The sequence below is a fragment of the Nesoenas mayeri genome, assembly GCF_963082525.1.
Source record: "Nesoenas mayeri genome assembly, chromosome: 4".
In the NCBI taxonomy this organism is placed as follows: domain Eukaryota; kingdom Metazoa; phylum Chordata; class Aves; order Columbiformes; family Columbidae; genus Nesoenas; species Nesoenas mayeri.
In genome coordinates, this window is record NC_137540.1 from 52,316,302 (window position 1) to 52,342,603 (window position 26,302).

The 26,302-nt window shown below is 35.9% G+C and overlaps 1 protein-coding gene across 1 annotated transcript in view; it reads left to right on the plus strand.

Annotated features, from left to right (window-relative positions):
• ATP8A1 (ATPase phospholipid transporting 8A1) overlaps positions 1-18,734 on the plus strand; it is a gene marked incomplete at both ends in the record, with an annotated part of 92,494 nt that extends 73,760 nt beyond the window's left edge. Inside the window, 4 exons of the mRNA XM_080343860.1 lie at positions 1,298-1,405; positions 4,579-4,721; positions 18,197-18,288; positions 18,637-18,734. Coding sequence (XP_080199986.1) covers positions 1,298-1,405; positions 4,579-4,721; positions 18,197-18,288; positions 18,637-18,734 — 441 coding nt within the window. The remainder of the gene's footprint in view (positions 1-1,297; positions 1,406-4,578; positions 4,722-18,196; positions 18,289-18,636) is intronic.
• Between the last annotated feature and the right edge of the window lie 7,568 nt (positions 18,735-26,302).

Here is a 26,302-nt window from a genome sequence, read left to right on the forward strand (position 1 = left end):
GTCAATTGCAAGTTTTCAGCTCAGCATCTGTATCATCTGTCTTCATGTAGGAAGCAATAGGCATCCTTTCCATAACTAAGGGATCTGCCGTCTACTGAAGTGGACTACGCTTTTCACAAACCTTTCTGTCTATGCAAAATACCATCAATAAAAAAGCCAACAACTCAATAAGAGCTAGACTGACAGAGTTCTAGGAGGCAAGGGAAATGCTTAAGACTTTTAATACAGAAGATTTTTCTGAATCAAATTAGTGGAGATTATTAATAGAAGCTAATAATTCTTCGTGTTCTATTACTAGGTCATTACTGGGGTGTTTCTTTAAATCTTCTAGTGGCATTTTACTGTGGCCATTTCAAAGGGTCTCTTAAACTTCAGAACTAAGCGCACACACAAAAACGGAGGAAAAATACAGCTGGCTGTCGTCTAAAAGAATTTCACTTCGGGGCTGCTGAGGGTCCAGCGTTTTTTGGGAAGCAGGTCCTATTAAAGTGGAAAGACTCTTCTGTAGCTTCTGCAGGTCCATATAAATGATTGCCTTCTGCTTTATGAGCTTTGTTGAATGTGATTAAGGAAATCACATTTAAATTGAAGTGATTGATTATCCTTTCCCTTATTTCATTTGTGCAAGTAAACATGAAGTATGAAAATCATTGAACTTTCTCTTCTATTCTCTTAAATGAGAGCTAATCAATTCTGTATGTTAAGGAAGATTCCCATATTAAATAAGATTATTTTTTTCTCTCTCTCTCCCTCTTTTAAGTTTGTGGTTCTAACTGTGTGTTTGAAGGCTGGATTAGAGACCTCATATTGGACTTTGGTAAGCAGATGTCTTTACCATGTTCTCAAATGTTCTATAAATGTGATGGATTAATAATTCTATTCTTTTCTTGTTACTAACTATATTATGCCCTTAGAGTTTGTCAGCCCGCCCCACAGTATCAAGCTAAACTGTGGTTATGGCATGGAAAGACAGAATATGCACATACAAAAAGTTTAATATTGAAAAGGAGGACCTTGGGATAAGGCTTAGAGTTACCTTTAAACTAGAAAAATCAAATTCCTCTGAACTGATTGTAATAGAACTTGAATTGGTTTAAAATGCAGTAATATTGCCACTGAAAGTATCCTCTTTCTTCAAGAAATATCTAACTGAAGTAGCAGGGTTATATTACTACAAGGCGTGGCAATTTCATCTAATGTATCAGAATTGCATTGTAAATACTAAGTAACAAAAATCTCTTTTATGTCATAATACACCTGTGATGATTGTTTTGTTTTCTTTTTTTTGTTTCAACAGTTCAGCCATATAGCTATTTGGGGCAGCATAGCACTTTGGGTAGTGTTTTTTGGAATCTACTCTTCTTTGTGGCCAGTCATTCCTATGGCACCTGATATGTCGGGAGAGGTAAAATAATATTTTGACTAATATCCAAATATGTGCAAATAATATTGTTTCAGTCTTCAGTACAGGCTTAATCTTTATTGAATCGTTTTGCTAACTAGAGTTGCATAAGAGAGTTGCTTCTTTTATACCTTCTGTGTGGTAGCCATATTTGTTTAAAATAGTATGAATTTCTGTCTTGTGAAAATGGAGCTCAACTAACAAGCTGTTATTATATGGTCTAGTGAGGAAGAATAGACAGGTAAGCTGCTTTGCAGTTCTTTGCTAAGTCTGAATTTTCTAAAGAGAAGTCTTACCAAATTCAGAACTCAGAATTACAGTGCTTATTTGGCTGGAGGGTTTTTATAATGAGGTAGCACAAGCAGTGCAGTGGTTAAGAATTTTTTTCATCTTCAGTTTTACAGATTTGCTAAGTATTTGAAACTGTAAAATGCCTTAAAAAATATGAGGTGCCATAACGTTGCATTAGCAACTGCTTGTCATGCACACATTTCCTTTTCTATTGTGCTATGTATGTGCTGCTTGGAATGCATTATTGTGCTGTATCTTTAACCTTTTGACAGTAATTCCTGGTGTCACTTTAATTTATTATCTCATTTGTTTAACCTACTCTGAATATTGCAAATAGGACTGAATACATAAAAGATGCGTAATTGCTGCCTGTGCTGATCTAATTTGGATCTCAGTGCCAAAGTTTCAAAACCATTTGGTTTGAGAAAGATCTAAAATTTAGTATTAATTTCCCAGACGCTAATGTCTGCTTCTGGGTATGGCCAGTGCCTCCTGAACTGAGGAGTTCAGCGTGTAGTCCCAGTGGGAATCAGAAACTGAGAATAACTGCTTGTTTCAGAAGGATGTTATTCTAATGGTTCTCAAAGCATATCAACTATTAATAAGCCTTACACCAGTAAAAGAGTGAGTGCCTTTAACTCCACCTCTGTGACATAATTCAGCAATTTAAAAACTCATGCAGGATGCAGGAAATCTAGGTGCGTTTCTCTCCCTCACTCGGAGATAATTCAGACCCACAAATCTCACCTCCTACATATAAACAGTTATGGGAAAAATAGTATATAGGCATTTATATAACTACTGCATTTTAATGGAAAGTGCAAGGAATTAACTTAAGTTTCTTTAAGACAGAAGAACTTTTATAGTAATAAGCACATTGGAAGCAGCAGGCTGTGTTATACTTGGTATGACAGAAAGGTGGCTGCTTCACTGTTGAAATAACTGGATATTTTACTTAGTACTTGCTCAGTCTCTGAATTTATTGTGAGCAAAAATGCAATTCCTACAAACTTGGAAAAACAGTTACTCATAAAGAGACGTAGCTGTCAACAACAATAAATACTCATGGGGTTTGAATTGAACGTGTCACCAAAGTAATCTGATTTACAAACCCAAATGCATATACTTGTTGTGATAAAACTGTATCTGTACTTGAAATGGACAGTCTTATTTTTTTACTGTGTTTGCTTGTGCATGTATGTAGTAGCTTTAGATGTGTGTACCTGTAAGAGATTGTTTGTGTGTTGTTGGGTGAGGTTGGTTTTGGTTTTGTTTTCTTACTAAGAATATAGTTAGAAGTCTGTAACATTAGAATAAAGTCCCCTAAACATCTCGTAGACCATAAGAACTGATTTTAAAAGCTTTGGTCTAGCTTTTTGAGCTGTACTCTGTGTGGCTAAAAGTCCTGTCAATGAATACGAGTGGCTCAGACTGGAAGCAGGATTTTTGTATGCCCCCCTGGAAGCCCCTGCCTGACCAGGTGGTCTCTGGCAGGACAGAATTCACAGGGTTTCTCTGAAGCAAGTCCAGGCCTTCCGTAAGTATTTGAACTAAAAGATTCACTAATTTAACTGTAGAAAAGGTAGTGACGTTATAGAAACAAATCCCTATGAACATCTCAGCTTGCATGTGCAAACACTGCTTTGTCTAATTTCTTCGAATGTGCAAGTCAGGCTTGAAGACTTCATCCAAGTACATTTGGCAGAAATTAAATGAACAAGTCAAAAGCTGACCTCTACTTCTGTAGCTTTTTGTCTGTTCTGCCTTGGCCTGATCTGATAAATTATGCTGAAGAGGATTTTCAGGCATTTTTTTTTCCAAATATGTTCATTTAAAATGCCCCTTTTTAATAAACTGTAGATTTTTAAGGAAATTTTACCAATTATAATCCTAATAAAGTTTGAACATATTCTCTTTCAGCTCCTTGGAGCTGCTAAAAAGACTTCTACCTCAGTAGGTTTATAGTCTTACTAGTCAGTATTCTTGATACAACATTCATCCAGCCGTTCAGTCCTAACTAGATGATGATATCTGTCTTCTACAAACATCTGTTTTATGGCTTCTTTTAGACAGAAAAGAACCTACTGAAACAGTCTAATAAGGAATCAGTGTAACTTCTTCATATTAATGTCATGAAAATAATAAGGTTCTTGATGCTTATTGCTGGTTCTATTCCAAGAAAATAAAATACTAGTGCTCTTGAAGGGGAGAGAAGAAGCATATGGAGCTGATGGAAGACTCATTCATCAGATGCAGTGGAAGGGTTTCATCTAAATATTTTGAAACTTGAGGTTTTTCTTGTATTCCTATAAAGCACCTATACAGCTCTGATAAATATGTTTTAATGGAGAACAATATAAGATAATGCCTCAAGAAAAAAATAGTTGTAATAGAAGAAAAGAGTCTGTTCATGCTGCAAAAACACTCCTGTGTTAGAGCACTGAAGCTAGCAGCCCTAAGTTAAATCGTAAGAACTGTTGGTTTGTCTTCATCTTTTAGTGTCAAAGCATTGCCCAATAAGTTAGTGGACAAAGAAACAAGTATATAATGTATTTTTGCAAGTTTTCGCTACTTATTTCCATCATTTTATGTATTGTTCCAAATGTAAAGAAGATTTTTAAAGTTGGCTTTTACGTACGTGTTGCTGTATGTTGCTTATACAGAAGGAAAGATTGTAGAATGCTGTGCTCTAGAATAAAATATAGTGAAATGAAAAATGATGACTTTATGAAAGTGACAGCAGTTTTTTTCACTGTTTAGGCCACTTCCCTGCCTTCTTTGCCATGTTCCTAATACTATAATCAAGTGTAATTTTGTTTCTCGCTGTTTTGTTCTGACTTTTCACAAAAAAGACCCCTTTGATCCAAAATTCCCTGTTGGTCTAGAATGCTGAGGCAGTTCTGGCATCAAGACCTTTGTTTTCTGGTCTTTCAAGATTGCTGGTCCCACACTGGACCAACTCATCCCAGCTGTGCCGTGCTGTTCCTCATGGTGTGGGAACTAGATGTTTGTCTATGTTCGAGTGCTCGTAAGTCCTATAAACAGTGGTAACTAGGTTGCCAAATAGGTGTAAGAATTTAAAGGTGGCTTCTGGCTCACATGACCAGAGGTATCCTGACACAAGTGATCTCCTGATATGGATAGCTGGTAGCTATATAGCTGATATCTGTTAGAGATTGGTAACAGGCCTGTTGTAATAATTGCATTAATTAATAAAGTTTCAGTAGCTTACATCACCCTAATAAGAGTAGCAACCATTTATGTGTCAGTAGACTATAAAGCTGCTCAAACATTTCCATTAATGTTTTGATCTTTGCAATTCAAAGGCTACTTTTCTTTTTAATGCCACTTCAAAGAAGCAGATTGATTTGAAAAATTATGGATACAGGTCTAAGCTGGTATGGTTATCTCTTTCTTGAATAAATATGGTTGTGATTTGAGTTGAAAACCAAGTTGAGGAGGAGAGAAAAATAAACCAACCTGTTGCATATTTCATACTAATGCAACTCCTGACTCTTTTGCATTTGTTACTGTTGTGTGCACTGAATTGTTAGGCCTTTTTTTATATACCTATGTGATTAATAAGTTAACTCAGAATTATAACACTTACTGGAAGAAGAAACATGACATTTAGATTAAGAGCTAAAGTTCAATATCTGTGTAACTTTTTAATTTATTGTGGTACTGCAGATAATGCACTGTAAAGTTCTTCAGAGCACCATCTGTTTCTGCTCTCTCTCTCTGACCCAGGGGATCTATAAAACTACTGACGGAAATTGAAGTTAAGGATCAAGCATGTATTTTGCAGAATTTTAGATCATTTGACTGAGGTTTGCAAAATCTTTGTGAAAAACAATAATATTCCTTGTTGGATGATTTAGCTGCACCATGTAGAAAATATGTGTTAGAATATACTATGCCAACAGTATTAGTTTCATAAATATTGCATTGTTGCTTCCCTCTGTATTGTTCTGCATAACCTGCTTATATGGAATTGTGCTTGTTATCATACTAGATATACATCATTTAATCTCCTTACTGATTTTTAACAAAAAAAAACATACAAACAAAACCAAAACAAACAAACACACACAAAAACCACAAACACTTCTTAAAACTGTAGCTGTCCAGATACTTCAATCTCCAGTCAACAGGTCTTTTTTGGGGAGATGTTTGTCTGAAGTCTGATCTGAAAGGGGGAATTTGTTTTAGTCTAATGGAGAGCAAAGCCCATATTTAGCCTAATACACAATCATAGAATGGTTGAGATTGGAATGGACCTCTGGAGGTCACCTGGTCCAGCTCCTCTGATAACTAGGGAAAGTTGCCCTGGATCATGTCCAGACGCCTTTTGAACATCGCCAGGGATGGAGACTCCACAACCTCTCTGGACAATCTGTGTCAGCCTCTTGTGTTTCCCTTTGTTCTCATTGCCTCTTGTCCTGTCACAGAGCACCACTGGTAACAATCTCGATTCATCATCTTTACACCCATTCTTTGGGTATTTATCTCCATTGATAAGATTACCTCTGAGTCTTCTCTCTCAGCCTTTCCTCTCATATGAGAGATACTCCAGCCCCTTCAGCGTCTTCGTGGCCCTTCATTGGACTCTGTCCAGGATGTCCATGTCTCTTGTACTAGGGAGCCCAGAACTGGACACTTCACCATGTGTGACCTCATCAGTGCTGAGGGGACCTCCCTTGACCTCTGTTGGCAATATTTTGACTGATGAAGCTGAAGCTGCTATTCACCACTTTTGCTGCAAGGGCACATTGCTGGCTCATGTTCAGCCTGTTCAATAGGACCCCCAAGTCCTTTTCTGCAAAGCTGCTTCCCAGGTGGGCGGCCCCCAGCATTTCCTGTTGCCTGGAGTTGTTCCTCCCCAGGTGCAGGACTTTGCACTTCTCCTTGTTCAACTGCATGAGATTCCTGTCAGCCCGTTTTTTCCACCAGTCACAGTCTCTCTGGATGGCAACACAAACCTGTGATGCATCTGCCACTTCCCTCAGTTTTGTGTCCTGAGCAGACAGCTGCTGGTTTGGCTGGGGTGGGGTCAAGTGCCTCTGCCACACAGCCAGAGTCTGCTATTCCCAGAAATACTTCAAAGATCCTATTCCATATTCAATAGTTACATTCCCGTTCTTTAGCTGCACAGGTGCAAACAGAAACAGCAGAGCTGATCTTTGAACTAGCAAATTTAACTTTTCTGCTTACAATGAACTGTCTTGGTTGTATTAGTTTTCAAATATTCTTCCTTTTCATTGGTTCATCTTTTCCCAGTATCATCATTTAATTGAACTCCCTCCCTCAGCATTATTATTGTCAGTCTCCTTTATAAACTAAAGTTCTGAGGTTTTTTTCGCTTTAAAATATTGTGAATCAAATTTAGTACACATTCCTGTTGCAGTTATGCATACAATGACACTTTAGTGATATTCAGCTGCCATCTTTCTCCATAGCAACATTCTCTACTGATGTGCTGTAATGAGAGATGACTTCAGCTCCTTACAAATTCCAGTGAAAGTCAGTGTTTCCTGTACTTCTTCCTGTCACACCTGTTTTAGCACAGACAGCCCCTATCCTGGTAACAAACCCTGTAGAACCACCAGGACTCATCCGCTCAACGTGACTTTTCATCTCCTTCACCTGATACTGTTTCTTATGTCATCTTTGAATCAGCTCAGATAGGTTTCCTTGGGAATCTTTTACTCTAAGGCAGAAGACGACAGTCTAGCCTTTTCTTGCAGAATAGTATTTTCTGATAACAAGCACAATTAGAAGTAGTGTGTCACCATAGAGGTACTTTGTGAAGCTTTAGGATTTATAGTAAGTGTCTGTATTTGTGAGCTTTTGTGTATGTGTCTTTATTATTTGTAATATTTATTATTTCCCTTCATATAATTAGGACTAAGATCTTAATCATGGCTCTGTGCTATACATTCCACCCTTCATGTCCACCTGCAGTGAGGAAATCAGTGATCTTGCAATGGGCTAGTAGTGTCCTTACCTGAAGAAAATTAGAGGAGCTAGGGAAAAATGAAGACATGTTACAGAGTCTATCCTTAGTTATTTTTCTCATCTCATAGGAGATTTGTTCAAGTAAAAACTTAGAGATTCTGCCTGCAGGTTTCCACAGTTACCTGTCTCCAAACTGCCTGGTACTCCCTCTGTTTCAGTACCTCTTACTGTGTGGTGAATACCAGTAAGGCTTTGTTTTCTTTTGAATGTATTTACAGAAAATGGAGGGGCTCCCTTTTTACTATACCTAGCAAGCAGAGTTCCTACTTAGTTCTTAATTAATAGGACCTACGAAATGTTTTTTAAACTCTAAATAGCAAAGAAATACTAGAGGCATTACAAGAGATCACTTGTTGGAACTTCATTGCACTGGGTGATAAATGCAAATCTGTTTTTATATTACAACAGTAAGTAGAAGTAAGAAAGAAGTAGTAAGTAGGAGAATCTGGAGCTGGTTTGGTAGTGTTGAGGAGGTATTATTTTAATCTGTAGTTTATAAAGAGAGGGCACATACCTAGATGATACCTGAAGTAGAAAAACTGAAGATAGTTTCCATAAGCTTTTCTGCAGCAAGAATTTTGCTGTTCTTTTTGCCTTTCTGTCTTTACTTTCAGAAGGCTTTTTACATCTCAGCTAGCTCTTTCTGTAGAACATTTTGTAGTGAAGAAAAAGGGAATATTCTCTGTTAATTTTGACATGTAATTTCCTAATAGTACCTCTTCATCAGTCCATTAAAAATGTTTTGCAGCCAGGATTTCTAATCTGCCACTAAGACATGAAAGGGAGTAATGCTCAGCATTTTCTTTCTTTTTTTGAAAAACAAGGGCTGATATAAAAATCTGTACAATGCACTTAAGCAATGTTAATTCACTTTAGAAAGTCCTAATATTGAGCATGAGCTCCACAGACGACAAATTATTTATCCTCCCTGCAGGATTTCTAAGTCCTACAATAAACTAGGCTTCCCAGCCCTCAATTTGGATTACTTCTGAATTCCCCTGGGAGCCACTTTTGTGGCAGAGTCCATTTGGTTTCACAAGGCCTAAAGGGGGAAAACTTGGCATAGACCACAAATCTCTCACATTAGGAACAATTTGTAAACCACAAACAGAGGCAGCCAGAGTCCGTCCCCAGAACAGGCTGCTCCTGTTAGTGCCATTGTCTGAAAAGGATTGGTTTGCCATTTCCCAGATGACCTGCCTATGTGTAGAGAGATGTGAAAAGTTAGAGACAAAAATGTTTTCTACAGAGTGAGGGGGGAGCTTTCTTGTACAGAAAGGAAGGAAATACCTCTGTGGGATTTTATTTTTTCCCCTCTTCGTCCAAAAAATACAAAGAGGCTCTCTGTCTTTAATGCGAATGTCGGCTTTAAATCTTTTAGGTTTGGATTAACTCTGTAAAAGAAAAAAAAATCTGACAGGCTTTCAAATATGACACAGAAAAACTTTTCTTTTTCCCCAATTCATGTTGTTCATTTGTAAAGCCAAAGGCTGGATGGACTGAATAGTAGGCGCCAGTTGTTCCTTCATTCATAGTTAGCATTACAATGGTCAGAATTAACATCCTAAGACCTACATTATCACTTTTGCTGTTTCACCAGCAAACATTTAATACAGGGTGGCTAACACAAGCACAGCTCTTTGCTATGTCCTTATAAATTAAAAAAAAATGTTTAGAATAGGAAATAAGAGTCGTAATTACTTCAAGTTGGGTTTCGGGTTTTTCTAATTTTTTTTTTCTTGTTTTTTTTTTAGGAAACTTTGTCTCTCTAATTGCTACTTAATTATAAAAAGTCTTGCAAAATGTAGCGGTGATGAACATTTCCTATTAGCTGCTGTTTTAGGAAATGAGTATTTCATCAAGTACATCAAAAGTCATGTTTTGCTTCTAAAGTGACTGTGCTAATACATTTTCTCCACTTCCTCATGCAACTTTCTCTTTTTTTTTTTTTCTCTGTTGAAAATGTGAATTGTTTTATATTGAACCTGTCACTGCTTGGTGTTTACACCTTTGCTGACAGCTGTTGGCAGAAATAATTACTAGAATCTCGGGGCAATATCTTTATACTTTTAATATAGCTGTGGAAAGTTTACCAGCTTTTCAGTTCACATACATTCTAATGCTTTCTAAACAGTCAGTGTTAGTAGGAATTTGGATATGAAAATAAGGTAAATAGAACTTTTTACCTGTACGAGAATGAGACTTTTTTAATCTGAAAATAATTTACTTCTGGTTTTACACATGTACATATCAAGTATAATTCTAAAATGTTTCTATATATGCACTCAGAAATTAGACTTCAGCTACTGCAAGCTACCTGAATTTGTCTGCTAGTTAATGTTAGTAAAATTTCAGCTTGTTTATTTTAGTTGCATACGGAGGTTTAGCCTTAGAAAGGAATTAATCTCCAAGTAATGAGCAAAGGATTTGAAATAATATCGTGTAGTAAGTAACTTTGGTTCTCTGTGCAATCTAATTACATTACAAAGGTATTTTTAATACTGACTGCAAAACAATCTTTCAGTAATATGCTTCATTAAGTATTTATCATACTTCTTACATCCATAATACTATTGATATAGATACTTGGGCACGAATTACAAGGGTGAAGTTTTGTTGTGGTTGTTTTTTTCCTTTAATGTCCATAGAGTATGATGCTTGTTTTGGCTTTTTAGTGTGTTTTAGTTTTTAGTATGTTTACAGATAGAAGAACAGAAGAAATTCCTATGCATTAAAATAAAGCAGTGTATAAAAAAGCAAACACACAGCTAAAAACAATTATCTGGTTTGCAAGTATTTTTCTGCGCATTAATGTGTTAGATCTTCATTTAACAACGTCTCGCATACTTATATAATTACGTAATTTATTGTTTTCTTAGTTCTTATTTTTAAGCAGTTTGTTGAACAGGAGTCTGGGGCAGTGTGGGAATTGTGGTACAGTGAGTTCTGTTTGACATAACTTAGATCCAAGTCATATTGCAAAATGATTGTAACAGTGTCCAATATCCATATCAAGCATCAGGATCCATTATATCCTGCTAGGGTTGATTACAAATAAGAAATTGTGCTCATCACGTATTGACAAAGATTGTGCGGGTTGTGGGGGGGGATAAATTTTTGATAAAACTGATTTTAATGGAAATGTCTACGGTCAGCATAGTGGTGTAGAGCAGGGTTGTGGAGGGACGGATTCCCCTTCTCTCAGTGAGCTAAGCAGTGTGTTCTTTCTACCAGCTTCTTAACATGAATTAGTGCTGACTATCTACTGGATTTCTGTAGTGACTCTGAGGATTTTAGAAAATAGTTAAAGTTTTATTTCACATTAGAGGGTCTAGAATGATTTGTTTAAATTGCTTTTGATACCCTCAACTAACTAATTGATACTTCTAAGTTGTTGGTTTTTTTTTTTAAACTTGTTCTTGCCATAACACCATCACATTGTTTTGTTTTTCCCCTCCAGGCAGCTATGATGTTCAGCTCCGGAGTGTTTTGGATGGGACTTCTATGTATTCCTATGACAGCTTTACTTTTTGATGTGGTATATAAAGTGTGAGTACAGAAATGCCAAGGTTTATGGGAGAAAGTACTGAATTTTAAATATGTGTTCTAATTACTAATATAAGAAAAGCAAATGAAGCTCATCTCTGGTGATTATATATTTTCACATTGTTGGGTTTTGAAAAATATTACTACAAGTGTTATTAGTATTTTAAATGTTTCAATAATTGTCATATATTTTTAATAAATATTTGTGTTTTCTAATTTGCAAGACCAGCTGATAAAATGAATTATTTAGACTTGCTTGATAATATTTCTTCTTGCAAAGCTTGATTTTTAAGTCATCTGGGAAAATGGAATTGTAAATTGAATGTTTATATGTATCAAAACAATCTGTTCTTTTATTTTCAACAAGAGTAAATCTGGCAGTATTTTTATTACAGAGTAAAGAGAGCTACTTTTAAGACACTGGTAGATGAAGTTCAGGAATTGGAAGCAAAGTCTGAGGATCCTGGGGCAGTTGTGCATGGCAAGAGGTACTGTAAAAATCTGTAGATCACTGTTTTGGTTTGGTTTGGTTTGGTTTTTTTTTTAAAAAAAAAAAAAACCTAGATATTTTCAGCCCTATACATGTATCAACGACAAAGATTATTTTTCAAAATCCATAGAAACCTCTGTAAAGAGGTTTCGGGTATACTGAGCCTGTACTTCTTTTCATATGCTTAGATTTAGGTTTTACCAAGAGTTTTATCTGATGTGTTTCTTTGTAGCTGACTGTTATATTTCTAGTTATTATGTATAGAACAAACTTTTGTAACTGTGTTAACAATTAACATAAAGTGAGTTTAAACCTGTATCATTCACTAGTATAGTTATAAATTGGGCCTAAGCACAATTTATTAAAAAAAAAAAAAATAAAAACCTATTTGGTAGCCTAGGGGAAAACAAGAAAATCTGTCTTGTATTTGCTGAAATCAAAAAGAAAAAAACTAGCTTTGTATCTAGTGCCAGTCCAGAACTAACAAATTTGATGAAATTGTTTCTTACCTCATACACGTTCAACTTAAGACTCCACAAGAATTCCCTCATTACATCCTCCTTCATGGGTCAGGCAGGTAATTTGAAAAGGGAGAAGGTAAGACTGAACAACTGGACAATCTCTATGTGTAACTCAGTGTAAAGGTGTGCACTCACTGAAATACTTAAGACTTTTTAACCCCAGCTGAACTCGTAGCAAATGCTTGCTGAACGGGAGTGTGAGATGAGAAACCCCCCTCTCTCCCCCACTTCCAATTCATCAGTGCCCTTTGGCTGAGGGAAAGCTTTCTTATCTTCATTTTCATGAGTTTTATGAAGTCTAAAAAAAGCCAAGACTGTTAATACTTTATTTTCTGTTCTTTCTTTCCTTTGAACTGCTGTTTTTTTAGTATCTTCATGGCAAAGGGCTTAGCCAAGAAGGGTTTTTTCCTACCAAGGTATGCACAGAAAGAGACTAGAAAGCACAGCCACTTATTGTAGGATCAGTTTTCAGGAATCACCTTTAGTTCATAAAGATACTTAAGTTCCCTTTCTCCTTCAGTCGTACTATATGCCTCCTCCAGTTCTGTGGGAATCAGCTTAGTAGGATTTACCAGTTGAGACCGAATTACATTGGATACCAAGGTGCTGACCGCCATTTCTAATTCATGGAATATCCAGCTCATGTGTTTGCTCTTACTTTTCCTTTCTTTTCCTATAAATTATTTTCACAAGAATGTTTTCCCTCTAAAGGAGTTCATCTTCCCTAGTACCACAGACAAATACTAGGGGATGTACCATGAGTCCTGGAAGCTCATTCCACCTCTGGTGCAACACCTAGTCTAGTGTGGTGGGCTACACAAGAGCACATTCCTGTATAGTGTCTCCCATCAGGCCCCATATGCTGTCTGTGTGGCAGCAGCTCCATACTTCCGTACTGCAAAATCCCCCAGTTAATGATGATTCCTGCATGGAGTGTACTTTTCCTTCATCACTGCAAGACTTTTCCTTCATCACTAGTGCTTGCAAGAGTAAGTTCTCCTGCCTTTAAAGGTGTTCTAAATTGATTGTTACGGGTGCCTCTCTCCAGTGGCAGTGCTCATTCAGGCAGCTTCAGGGCAAGAATTTCCTCCAAATTAACCAACTCTATACCAATGAGCTGAGCTTTGAGCCATGAGGAATCTGTGCTGTGTGCTCTCTTGCAAAGAGCAAAAGTTGAAGAAGAATGAATTACAGAAAAGAAAGCAAGCATTAGTACTAGAAAGTGCTAGAAGGGAAACATCTTGTGGATTCAGAAGAAAGTAAGGTAATGTACCTTTTCGTGTTCCATACTTGCATTGCCAGGACTTTTCTTGTATTCCCAAATTCAGCTACTTTCAGTTCCATCGTCTAGGCAGTATGCTCACCCTTCATCCTAAAGAAGGTCTTTCAAAACCCTTCTTATTTATGTAAGAGGAACTTGGTGTTTTCACCACTAATTTTATAGTTATCTTTCTATCCCACAATTAAGTAGTTAGGAGGGCTTCATGGAGGTGATTTACTTACCTGCCAGAATGTCTTCATTCCTTCTCTACAGAGTTATTTTTAGACCTCTGTTCTTTGATGTATATAATCATCCACCTAACACACAAATCAATGCATGTTAGACATCTTAATATCTCCTAAGGGTTTATTCTCTCCATGTTTGTTTTTTTTTTTGTTGTTATTATAACTTAATGTGGGTAATAGAGACAAAAAGTTGCCCTTTATGGAGAAAATATTTTTTCTTAAAAATTGGTCCGATGAACTGACTTACTTGCAGCTTCAGAAATTGGATTGAACTATTGTAAACATGTTTGAGTGGCCTAAGTGCCTGGATTAACTACCAGCACAGACTAAGTAGTTAAATTGGTAGGGAATGTCCTCTGCAGGTGTTTTAAATATGTGCATGAGAACTCTCTTACTCTTGAGTTGTAGCACTTTTCATGCAAGAACAAATAGTTATTTTTGACAAACTTACTGTGTATTCTTCAGCACGAAATAATGTTTTTCTAGTGTGCATGTCTCCGGAAGTACCTTTTTATACTGTAGCAAAAGAAGGGACTTGTTCTCATGAAATACCAAAATAATCTAAGAATATCTAAATCACTGTTTGATTAAGAAGTAAGTGGGAAATAGTGAGAAAGATAACTCAGGAACTTTTCCACTCTGTCCATTCCCATCTTAAAAATACTACAACACAAAACCAGAGGCTCAGCTTCCACAGATAACAAGTCAGGATTCTACTATTGGCTAGATGTTGCAATCAGACACTACCTGAATGATTACTTAGAAGTACATTAGTGTTAATTTTTATGGCTTTTTTCAACTTAATTTTTTTCAACTAGAATATATTTGTTGCAGATTTTTAGCACTGTGTTGACCTGATACTGCATGCATTTAAATAGGATTGCAAGGCTTTACCTTTTGATGTTTTCCTATCAGACAATCTTAGGATGGGAATTTTCTATTTAAATTCTGAATTTGTGCTTTCAGCTGCTTTCTTAAAATTAGGATAAAAAATGGCATTTACATTGAAACAATTTAAAACTCCGTTCTTCAAAGATCTTTATTATATTTTAGCATATGCTTTGAAACTAGGACATGCTAGTCTATAGTCTTAAAATCTGTCATCCCTTGTATTTTTCCAGTGGTGATCTGAAAAGCTTTTTAAACTCTTATCACTGAAGAGCATTCCTATCATATCTTGCTGTTTCAATGTGTATAAGATTATGTAATCAGATTTTTTCCCCAAAGTTGTCCAAAAATACTTTATTCTGCTCTTCTGTAGGCAACACATTGAAATTGATTTTTATCACATGTATTTGTCAGTAAAGTAAGAATATATTTTGAGCAAGAAAATACGAATTTTGCATGGTCATTTTTCCAACAGAAAGTGAACTTTCATGTTGGAATACTATTGACTTGAGGGTGCCTTGATAGCATAAATAATAGAGCAGCTTCAGTGGATGAATACTTTTTGTGGCATAAGTTTGTTATTTCCATATTTAGAGCCATTGTAATTGAAACACGAGGATGGCTGAGGTAAAAGGATACTTGTGTAAAAACCATTGTTCAAAAACAGTTTTTCTGATACCTTGTTTCTAATGGTTAAGCAGAAACAACATTATTAATACTTAGTACAAAAATATTTTTACTGGGTTGAATACTACATAGACTAACAATAATATGAATAACAGCCCAGAATTGTGGAAATTACTTTAGATATATGTACTGTAAATGCTGTTTCATATCATCATTGTTTTTCATTCAATCCACTTGGACATTGTTTTTAGACCAGCTAAGTAATTGGTCAGAAACATATAAAGTAGTATTTTTTTTTTCTATAAATGAGATTAATTGCCTGTTAATATATATATTTCATGTTCAAAAATAGTTAATATTCTGCTTGTCCATATTGGTACACGTAATGAGCACAGGTATTCAGTTACTATGATCTATCATTTGTTAATTATGAAACCATGTTTTCTTGACTTCGCGTGTAGATTTTTAAATATGTTTTTGAATGGCAACAGGGTGATTCATCATCAAGAGCCTGCAGTATTTCTTCAAGTATAGAAATAGAGCAGAATTTAATACCTGGATAGCTGGAAGCACTTTTCCCAAATGTATTTCATACTTTATTTGTATTTTCTGTACCAGTAATCAGATCTGTGCAGTGGAAACATCATTATAGATAAACTAAGGTGTGTGCATGCTTCAAGTTCCTGTAAAACTTAAAGCAGAATTTTCAGTGTCTAGCATTTAAGCAATCTGAACATTTCATTCTGGAACACGAGCAAAGAATAGTGATGGTGTCAAAAATGCTAGAATAGGCGTGGAATGTTATTAATGAAAATAACACCTGTCAAAACCAAAAATTTCATAGAAATGTGCAGATTTCAACTCACATTAAGAAGGGTTCTTCAGATACATTGCAAAGGAGACACAGCTGATAACTGTATCAAAGTATTTGCACGGTCTTCCACCTCTTTGACCTCCCATCTTTCATGAAGATACTTATTTTTCCACTCAATTTATCCTTGTGGTTTAAACCTTAGTCCCTAATTTTTTATTGATCTGGTCACTGTAGCAGTTGGTAGCTCTGAACTAAAAAACAAGGGTCCTCCCCTGCCTAGAGGAGCAATTAGGATGAAGGAAAAAACGTTTCCAAAGAGCTAACTTATTAAAACACTGACAGTAAGGTGTGTCTCAGTACTCCAGCCTTTCCACTCTTGGTTCAGACAGCAGATGCCAACGGCTTTCGTGGAACTGGTACCCAATTCCTTTTTCACAAGGAAATCTCATTCTGTCTTTTCAGTCAAAACAGGGCCATAGAAGCGGTTTCCCCTGCCTGTCTTCTTATCTTGTAGATTTTGCATTCCTCTATGGGTGTAGCAATAATAGCTTTATTTGTCTCTAACTTAAAGAGCCAAGCTCTCACCTCCTGTTATATGGTTTAACCACCAGACTGGAGAGGAACAGAAAGGGGAGACAGACCATTAGTCTCTCCAGTTTAAGACAATGGTGCAACTTTATAAATAAGTATGTACTCACTGAAGAAAGAAGAAGCATTTCTAATTTAATGGTTTGAATGGCTGAAGCAGTCTAGTTCCATTCCTTGCACCACTTAGTCTGGTCAGTAGCCCAGGAAGTTAAACCTGTTAAGCTAATCGAAAAAGTAATTGGACTGATCAAAACTCAGTAACATAGGTATGTGAAGTCTGTTATACTTACTACATCCTTACACAAAAAACAACTTTGATAATCTAGAAAACAATAACAAAATCAAATCACTATATACTCAGAACAAACAAAAGAAACTTTTTATTATTTGTAAGTGAACTAATTTTTAGACCAGTCCACATGGGGAGCGGATGGATTTTTCAGCATTGGAAATGTGTCAGTGATAGGTTGGTATTTCTCTGAAAAACAAGCTCTAATTCAGTTAATATCAACTTTAGAGGAAGAAATTGGAGGTTTTGTGTGAGTTTAACATATCCCTTGCACATCTTTTATATGTATCAAAATTGTCAGATTTCTAAAGCTTTCTGAGCTATGGCTAGTCCGTTGTTATTTATTTAGTAATATGGGATCCTATTTAAGAGAACTTTAAATGTAAGAAAGATGCATGGTAAGGAAACCTGACACATTCACAGCTTTGTTCACTGGAGTTTGCAGCATTCACCTGAGACTTGAGACTCAGTTTAAAAATTGTTTAATACTCCTGTTCTCTAGTTGGGTTGAAATGGAAAGTTGCTTGGATCACGTTAAAGTGCAATAAACACAAAACAACAGACGCAGTACTGCTGAGAAAGAAGGAGATGGGCTGAAGTGACCAACTTCTATTAGTAAAAGTAATCTGTTATTTGGATATGATCTTCAGAAAAACACCACCTAGAGTTTCATGTGGAACACACCTTGCTAGGACATGGAATCAATATGATTTTGTACAAACAGCTTGATGGCCATGGATGTGACTTTCTCTCCATCTTTTTTTCCCTGTCCCTTTGGGGCACTGTCTCAGTAGAGGTTCAGAGCACTTTCTTTTGTAAGAAAAAGAAAGACTAACTCAGCCTGGCACTAGTCAGGCCACACTACGTCAAGAGAGCCAGTTCCTTTCCTTTACATTGCATGGTTCTCAAGGAGTCATGCTGAAATGTTTACAATATTATTCGTTTATTTGTACTGTAAGCACACAACAGTGCTTTAAACAGATGTTTTACTTGTACTGTGACGAGTAAAAACATTACCAGGGATCTGGATTTCATAATCTGCCCTCACACACGCTTTTAATCATCTTCTTAATAATTAGTTCAGGCACAATTAAAAGAGAAAAAGGAGAATGAACACTTTTCATTAAATAATTAATTCAGTTTAACAGACTCAAAGATAAAGGGATGTTGTAATTAGTAAATAAATATTTTTCACACATGTCCACTTTCTTTCTAGCTTAACTGAAAGAGCCCAACTACTGAAGAATGTTTTTAAGAAGAACCATGTGAACTTGTATCGTTCTGACTCTCTGCAGCAAAACTTGCTTCGTAAGTGTTCACTGACAAAGAAAAATTAATATCCATTAATAATATAGAATTCAAATTCTACCTTTCACTGCATTTGTTTATAGTAAAGATATAGTATCCTAAACACAGTAGACCGTGTTCTTTGCCTGTTGGTAGGTTTCTCTGCGTTCCTAAGATACTGCATAGAATTCTTTCTGCTATTTTATAATTGCAAAATTATGTAAGAAGCAGCATGAGTTTTCTCCCTACTAATTGCTAAAAAGGTTATTGTTGCCCCCTACTGACCCTTGTTAAGTTGGTTTTGTTAAAGCTTTAGCAAAAATATGTGATCAAAACTTAATTGGTTTCTATTTTGGTTTGTATCTGCAGATGGCTATGCCTTCTCTCAAGATGAAAATGGAATCGTTTCCCAGTCTGAAGTAATAAGAGCTTATGATACCACGAAACAAAGGCCTGAGGAATGGTGAAGGAACACAGCATGAGATTTAGTCAGTTACTTCTGTGAGACAGACTACTAGATCTTTTCTGGGAGTTTCAGCCATGGCCCAGTTTTCAGAGATTTAAAGATCTATAATGGTCTTGTTTCATAAAGTTTGGATTTCTGTATTCAGTAGACATAAGCACTGTGCAACTACACCGTAACACACCATCTCTAAATTTTTTAACAAGTATTTGCTTGGCCTTTGTAAACAGATTGGAATTTACCTTGTATCTTGCCAGCTTGCTTATTTTACAATGAAGTTGAATCGATACTGGTCATGTACTTGGAAGGTAATGGTCAGATCGCTAAACATACTTTACATTGACAGGCCATTAGCATCTGTGGAGGTTTTTAAGTGTTAATATATTTAAATACAGCTGATAACAAGCCTTTGATTTCAACAAGTGCTGAAAAAATAGTATCCTAATGGTGTTAATTGAGAAAGATTTTGAGTCAAGATGTTTATAGATGTTTGTGTCAAACTAACCTAAAAATGTTTGCCAAAGAAGTTCCATAAATGTTTTCTGTTGTTAGAGATAATTTGAAAAGAAATTAACTCCAGTTCTGAGCTCAGAAGTGCATGCTTGAGTCTCTGCACTCGAGGGGAAAGATTTACAGTACAGCAGGTCTAATTTGAGTGGCCTTTACGGCATTTGCTTTCAAAACTGCAAATCTTTGCACCTTTGGCCTTATACGAGCTTTTCCCTTATTTTCATTTAGTGTTGCATATGTTGAAAATGGCTGCCACCTTGTAAAATTGAGTACATGTGTTATTTTGTTCAATTTTTTAAGAATTGCTCTGCCTTACTTCCCTTTAGCAAACTTAATTATTTTTGCGATGCTTAGTTTTATCTGCTTATATTGTAGGTTAAAAAGAACGTTTGTTTTAACTTATTTCTTAAAATTTATTAAATTTTCAACATTTTTATACTGAAATTATTTGAAATGCATACATTGAAATAGATAGCAAAGCATGCCCACTAGATTGTGGTATGTACTGTTTTATTTGCACTAAAGCCACTTCCTATAAAGGTGGGAAACACATTGCAGCAGCCCCTTTACAACTTACTGGTCATGCAGAATGCCTATATACTCTCACCTTTAATTAAAAATGGAGAGGAAGTGACTGCAGAAAAATATACATATCTGGTTTAAGAAAAAAAAAAAAGGGAGTGGAGGTGTTAAATTGCGATAACTTTTATAAGTAGTTATCTTTGGTATTTCTCAAAAACCATCAGGTTTCAAACTAAGAAAAGCTACTTTAACTTCAGAATTTAATTAAATTTTGCAGCTCTTTAGTCTCTGAGTTCAAAAGCCACTACAATTGCATTTGATATACATTTTTCTATACTAGCAGTTGGGTTTATTTGTAATTACATTTCTGTGCATTACACAGAAATGATCTTTTTTTCTTTGAATGGAGATCAACTAGATCAACAAGCAGAACAACGACATCCCCAGTGATCTGTTAAATTAAGAATTTCCTCTTCACTCACCAAATCATGCACTTTCAACTTAAAAGCAAAAAGTCAACCCCTCCCATCTTTTCTTTGCCCTCCTTCATTAGTCATATATTTAGTAAAGATTGACTTTGCCTCCTTGCCTTTCATCTAACTAAACACTTAACATAAAATTTTATTGCACTATCCAAGTTTCTTATGTTCAATCCTAAGAGAAACTTACAAAAACACATGGAAATGCCAACAAAAGGCACTATATGAAAGTACATATTTAGGAAGGCATATCAATGGGAAGGCACTCTGCATTTCACATGCATGTTATGCAACGTCTTCCTCTCCCTCTCCCAAAGTGATCTTTACACAGAAAACAGAAGACATGGGGACAAAGGGAACGTATCCCACTAGAAACAGTACTGCCAGTCAGTCATGCAGACAAGAACTGCCTTCAGAAAAGCCATTTCAGACATAGATAAATAGATGGATCAATATGGGAGGGCCAAACCACTTGACCTACGGCAAGAAAAAATTTGGGGGCATGCCCCTTTCCTAAAATGGGGATCCCTATTTTCTGTCATCTGACGGACAATGACTAACTTCAAAACATTTCTGAAATTAACCATGACACTGTTGCTCCTTTATAATCTTTCAGTGTACTCAACTCATATAAAATGACTCAATACATACATGCTCTTTTTATGGGTAAGTTTTTGTACCTTTTTTTTTCCTGTTCCAAATGGTTTAATTGCTGATTTTGAAAAAAAAAAAAAAAAAGGCGAGGAATAGAATATATTGTAAAATACTTACAATGAGAAATTTACATGATCTCTTATTCTTCCTATGAAATAAAATTCTTCCTCACTGTTGTAATACAGTTTGCGGAGAACAACGCACAGTATATCCCCAGGTTAACTATCTTAAAAAGGAAGAAAACAACTGAAACAGCTCTAAGGTCCTAAATTTAGACTGTGATTTAAGGTTAAGATTGTCTCATCACAGCGTTTCATCCTTGCATCTTTACAGAATTTGTAGTATTTCATAAAGTGCAGTTTGCATATTTATTACTTCTGAAGGGTTTTTCCCCGTCTCTCTACACACTATATGTTATTTATTTTCTGGTAATCAGTGGTTGGAAGATACCACGTCTTGGAAATAGTACAAAAGACAATGTGGCAATTCTGTGTTTTTTGATTGCTCATAAAATTCGGTTTTAAAACATAAGATTGTCTTGACTATGTGTGCCCACTTTTAAATCAGGTCAGGTATACAATATGCACTTTATTTTCATGTTGAGTACATAGTAATATAGTTATTACCATCCTGTTAGTAAATCATATCTTTGTTAAAATAAGGGGATTGTGCAGATGTTTATCTAAAGAAAAAACAGTTCAGACAAAAATGCTCCTAACAATGCCTCTGTTCTTATTGTTTGAAAATTCAAATTTCTGTTAAATACAGAATTGAGATGGACTTTTCCATCTGTTTCATGTGCACTGCATAATAATTACAAGCTAGTATTAAAAATTCGCATCAAAAGTTGAATGAGCACCACGTAGAAATCAGATACCTTATACAAATTCTGTTGCTGGATTATTTTTAAATATATACATATATGTAAATGATTCAAAAGAGTAAGTGAAAGGAAACAAATTCTAACAAACCTATTGATAATTTGTATTTCAAATTTTTTCTTGCCGTTTCCTAATTTTACACTTATTTTTGCAAAGCAGTTTCAACAGATTTATACTTAGTGATCATTCTATTTATATAAAATGATAAATAAAATATTTTGAAACTCTAAGAGATAGCTGAAAATTCCTATATGTCCACATGCATCCATAAAATTCACTATGTTGCAAAGATGCGTGTTAAGTGTCTTGAGACTTCTTTCGTTTCATTTAGACCCATCTTGAATGATGAGTAATTTGGAATATATGTTAAATTTAAGGAGAGAAGTTGTTTCCCTTTTTTCTTATATGTCGTGTAAAAGCACGTGTAATTCTGATGACTTTATCATTCTGTCTGCATGAAGTAATATTTTTATGTGTTCTGCGGCAATGCATGGTGGTTGCTGTTCCCTGTTTTTTGATGCCTTCATTATATGTCTGCTCATAATATATTGAGAAGCTAGCGCTATGTAAGCAAATGAGTTTGTCAGTTCAGCTTCTTGGTACTGGATGTTTTCACTGGCAACAAAACTCAACAAGTGAGTTTCTCCTTCCCCGCCTCCACCCTCACTCCCCCCATTTCCTCGCTGTTAACCAATAGATCTTTATTAAACAAAGGAATATTTTAGCATTCCAAACCTGGTTCCTGCTTATGCAAACTGTTACATAGGCTTCAACCGGACTGTTTGTGAGTATAAGGACTACTCATCTGAGCAGCGATGTGCAAAGTCGGGCACTTTGCAGAGTTGATACTTTAAATGAAATGAAAGCATTTCCATAGAGCGAGGGATTTGAAATTGCAAAGCTGTGACGAGAGCAAGTTGTTTTTTTTTTTTTAATCATATTTATGGTGTTTCTTTATTGTAGAATAGAAGCCATAAATGCATTAATGTTGTTTTTCTACTTCAGCTTAATTTTTCATTAAGATTTTTCAGTGTTTGATATGTGTGAACCGCTGCAGAAAGCAGTCGGTCTGTAATAGCAAAATTTGCATTCAAGGTAAAGTGAGGTTTTACAGCTCCACTAGGCCATTACTGCTGAAATTGTTGTGGAAATTATGAAGCTGCATGAATGAAGACTTTTTGACTCAGTGTTTATGGTAGTTTCTCAGGTTTAGTTTTAACTGGATGTTAAATGCACTGTGTTTTATAAATAGTTCTCTCTTTAGTAACACATTAAGTTCTATGCAGTGTTACATGTCATTTGGTGAATGTGCATGTTTTGAACTGCGAATTTTAAATGTTTTGTCTTTTAATTGTTAAAAAAATGAATAAACTTTGCCATTAAATGAAGAAGCTTTGAATTGATTGGTTGCAAATGCTAGGGATTACTTTCAAAGAAAAACTTAGGTCACTCTTGCTTTGGAATTCTTTAAAATTGGACCTATCAGAAAAAGCATTTCACAAATAGCAAAGAATTCTTCTGTTATTAAGGTACACTGAAAAAGCAGAAAATGTTTTTAAGGCTTTTTTAAACACCTATTTTAAGATGTCCTTTTCAGTTCTTATGTGAAGTCCAGAAAAAGAAAATAACATACAGAAATAAATAGTAGCTTAATTTTTTAAAGTGTGCGTGGAAGCCTACGGTTCAGGGATTTGCAGCAGAGCCCTGACATACTTCTGGTGAGATACTGTATTTTAAAAGAGAAGAATGCAGTACAAGAACTGTAGAACAAGAATAAGGAAACATCATCTAATTTTTCAGAAGACAGAAATACTGTATCCTCTGGCTGGGCTAGTAGCAGGTATTTATTTCCCCTAACAGTGGCCACCCACTGAATAAAAATCAATATATCCAAATCTGAACTGGTTTGGTTGTAGATAGGTGGTTGATTCTTTATATACACTACACAACTAGTTCTGTACTAGCCAGGTACAATAATAGATGCATCTTTCATGCTGTTAGTTTCATGATACCCAGTCTTTAATGGTAGAGCTGGTTTAAGGAGATTCCACCTCATGGTATAGTCATCACCTCTATTACACTGGCCGTCATGACGCTTTTGGAATTATCCAAGTTATAATTTAGTTTATAAGGATCCAGGCTCCCTTTCAAATCCTTTCCCTCTTTTCTTTTGGCAAATGTTATTTTTAAGCTAAATCATTTCACTAACCTGATTTACACAACATCCCCCTGAGTTTGTGCAAGTTGGAGATGGAAAGAATAAAAAGAACGGAAAAGGCATTTCTTCTGCCGTTGCTAATGAAGATAGGGTAGCATGGAATTACAGCCTCGATGTGATTGTGAATCAAAAACTGTTCACGTGCGTATTGAGGAGCAGCCACCCCCTCAAAGGCAGAAGCTCTGTTCAGAGTATCAAGTCCACAGCATGTGGTAATATGTAGAAAAAAGGCACTGAAAATTGACTCATCTCCCTAATGTTACTGTCAGACTGTAACTGAACAGTAGTGGAAAATAATTTTGAAATTGTCATTTTTTAATTCCAGTGAGATTAGTATTACAAATAATTCATGAATGTACATAGCCATATACTGTATCACTCACCTAGTTTCAAATAAAATCCTTCAGATATTCTTGCAAGTACGTGTAATGTTTTTCTTAGCCCTGAAGAGTTTTGATGTATTTTGGAGACGGACGCTTAAGAAACGCAGAGTGTAAAAATACAAAACAACTGGGTGATCCAATTCATGCCACTATTATTCTTGGCCCACGGAAGGCTTGGGTTTCAGACATGCCATTACTAGTTATTGGCAATCAAATAATTTTGTGCATAATGTGTGTGAATCACAATAATCAATTTACTGTGATTTTTGTTTCATTTTGAGTTATTTGAGATTGGTATCACTCTAGTATAATGAGTATGAGCTAACTCCAGCATTACAAAAGGAATAGTTAAGCCTACTGTGTTAAAAAATAAGCATGGCAGTAAGGCAAGTTCTGTGTAATCACTGTTTCTGACAGCGTGCAATTTCTTTTAGTTCAAGCATACATCCAGCCCTTCAAACTCTGTTGCATTACCCATTAAAACTGTGTATCAAAACGCCATTTGTGTTCTGTCTGCAAGCTTTAGAAAAATGACTATTTTCTCTAAATTATAGGAGCATCTATACTTTTCATTGAGAAGGAAATTCAGCATTCTCACCTGCAGCCCAAATCTGAGTTGGAAGTTGCAAAAAGCATTTTGGTTCATGGGCTTGTATTCTGTCCAGCTCCCCTCCTCCCCTTCAGCTAGATAGGTCACTGCCACTGTAGCTACATGAACAATGATGTGTAGATTCTTCTGAACTTACAGATTCTTCTTTGTCTATTTGCAGATGGTGCACAACCCACACCCCACCTGCTTTGCAGGTAACCCAGCACAGCTACTTTAACTACCCCTGATCTTTCCCAGCTTTGGAACCCAGCCTGCAGGATTTGCTGCACTCTGGCCACCAATCTGTGAACTGCTTAGCACTCTGTAAACCTATAGGCTTGTGTAGTCTGATTCAATTATATTACTCCTGCACATGGAGTTCTTCAAGCATTTTTTGAGGTCAAACCCATCATGCATCAGGGGAGGAAAGGAGGTAGCTCAGAGGGCTCTTCCCTGCCAGGCCAGGTTTCACACGACGTGGCAAACTTCACAGCTTCTACTTAGGCTCAATAACCATTAAAATCTGCAAGACTGTACACAAGCGTAGCGGAAATCTGTACCTATGTTGAAACATTAATAAATCTGACTACAGAGCCCACTGAGGCCACTATGGTGTTCAGTGGGCGCACACCACCAAATGTTAATAGGACATAACCAAGTCCAACTTGTGACTTCTTAGTGTAACAGCCCATCCTTAAGGAGAACACTGTATTTCAGCTACCCCAGCACCCGAGTCAGTGGCTCTGACGACTAATCACTCTTTATAGGAACTTGAAATTGCACTTTAACTAGAATTTATCAAGTTTCTGCTTCCAGAAGGATCGGTGTTGCCTTGGTTTACTAGATAAAAAAGATCACTAATTGAAGACTTCTTATATATTTACTAAAAATACAGTTCAATTGACCTGTTTTACTGCTTCTGCTCGATACAGAACGGTCAGTGGATCTTGCGGGATGCTTCCAAACAACAGAGCCGATATCTGTTGCAATATCAAATTATTTTTCCAAAAAGTTACTTGATGAATGGTCTCATATTTCTTATTCATTCAAAATGGGCAGAGAGTCCTACAAAATATCAACAAAGGTGGGCAAAAATTTACCTGCCTCCCTCCTTGAAGATTTGTTTCTTAAAAACTGCAAGCCAAAACACCTTTCAAGTAATTTCCCAAGTACTCAAAATCTACTTACTATATTTTTATAAAGCATACGATACTGTGTATCATTATTTTAGTTTGTAATTAACAATTACAACATTCAAGCTAAAACCTATTACTTAAAACATCAATGTATACAACTTAAGTGGTCCTTCTGCTTAGAAACCACATTTCCAGCAGTA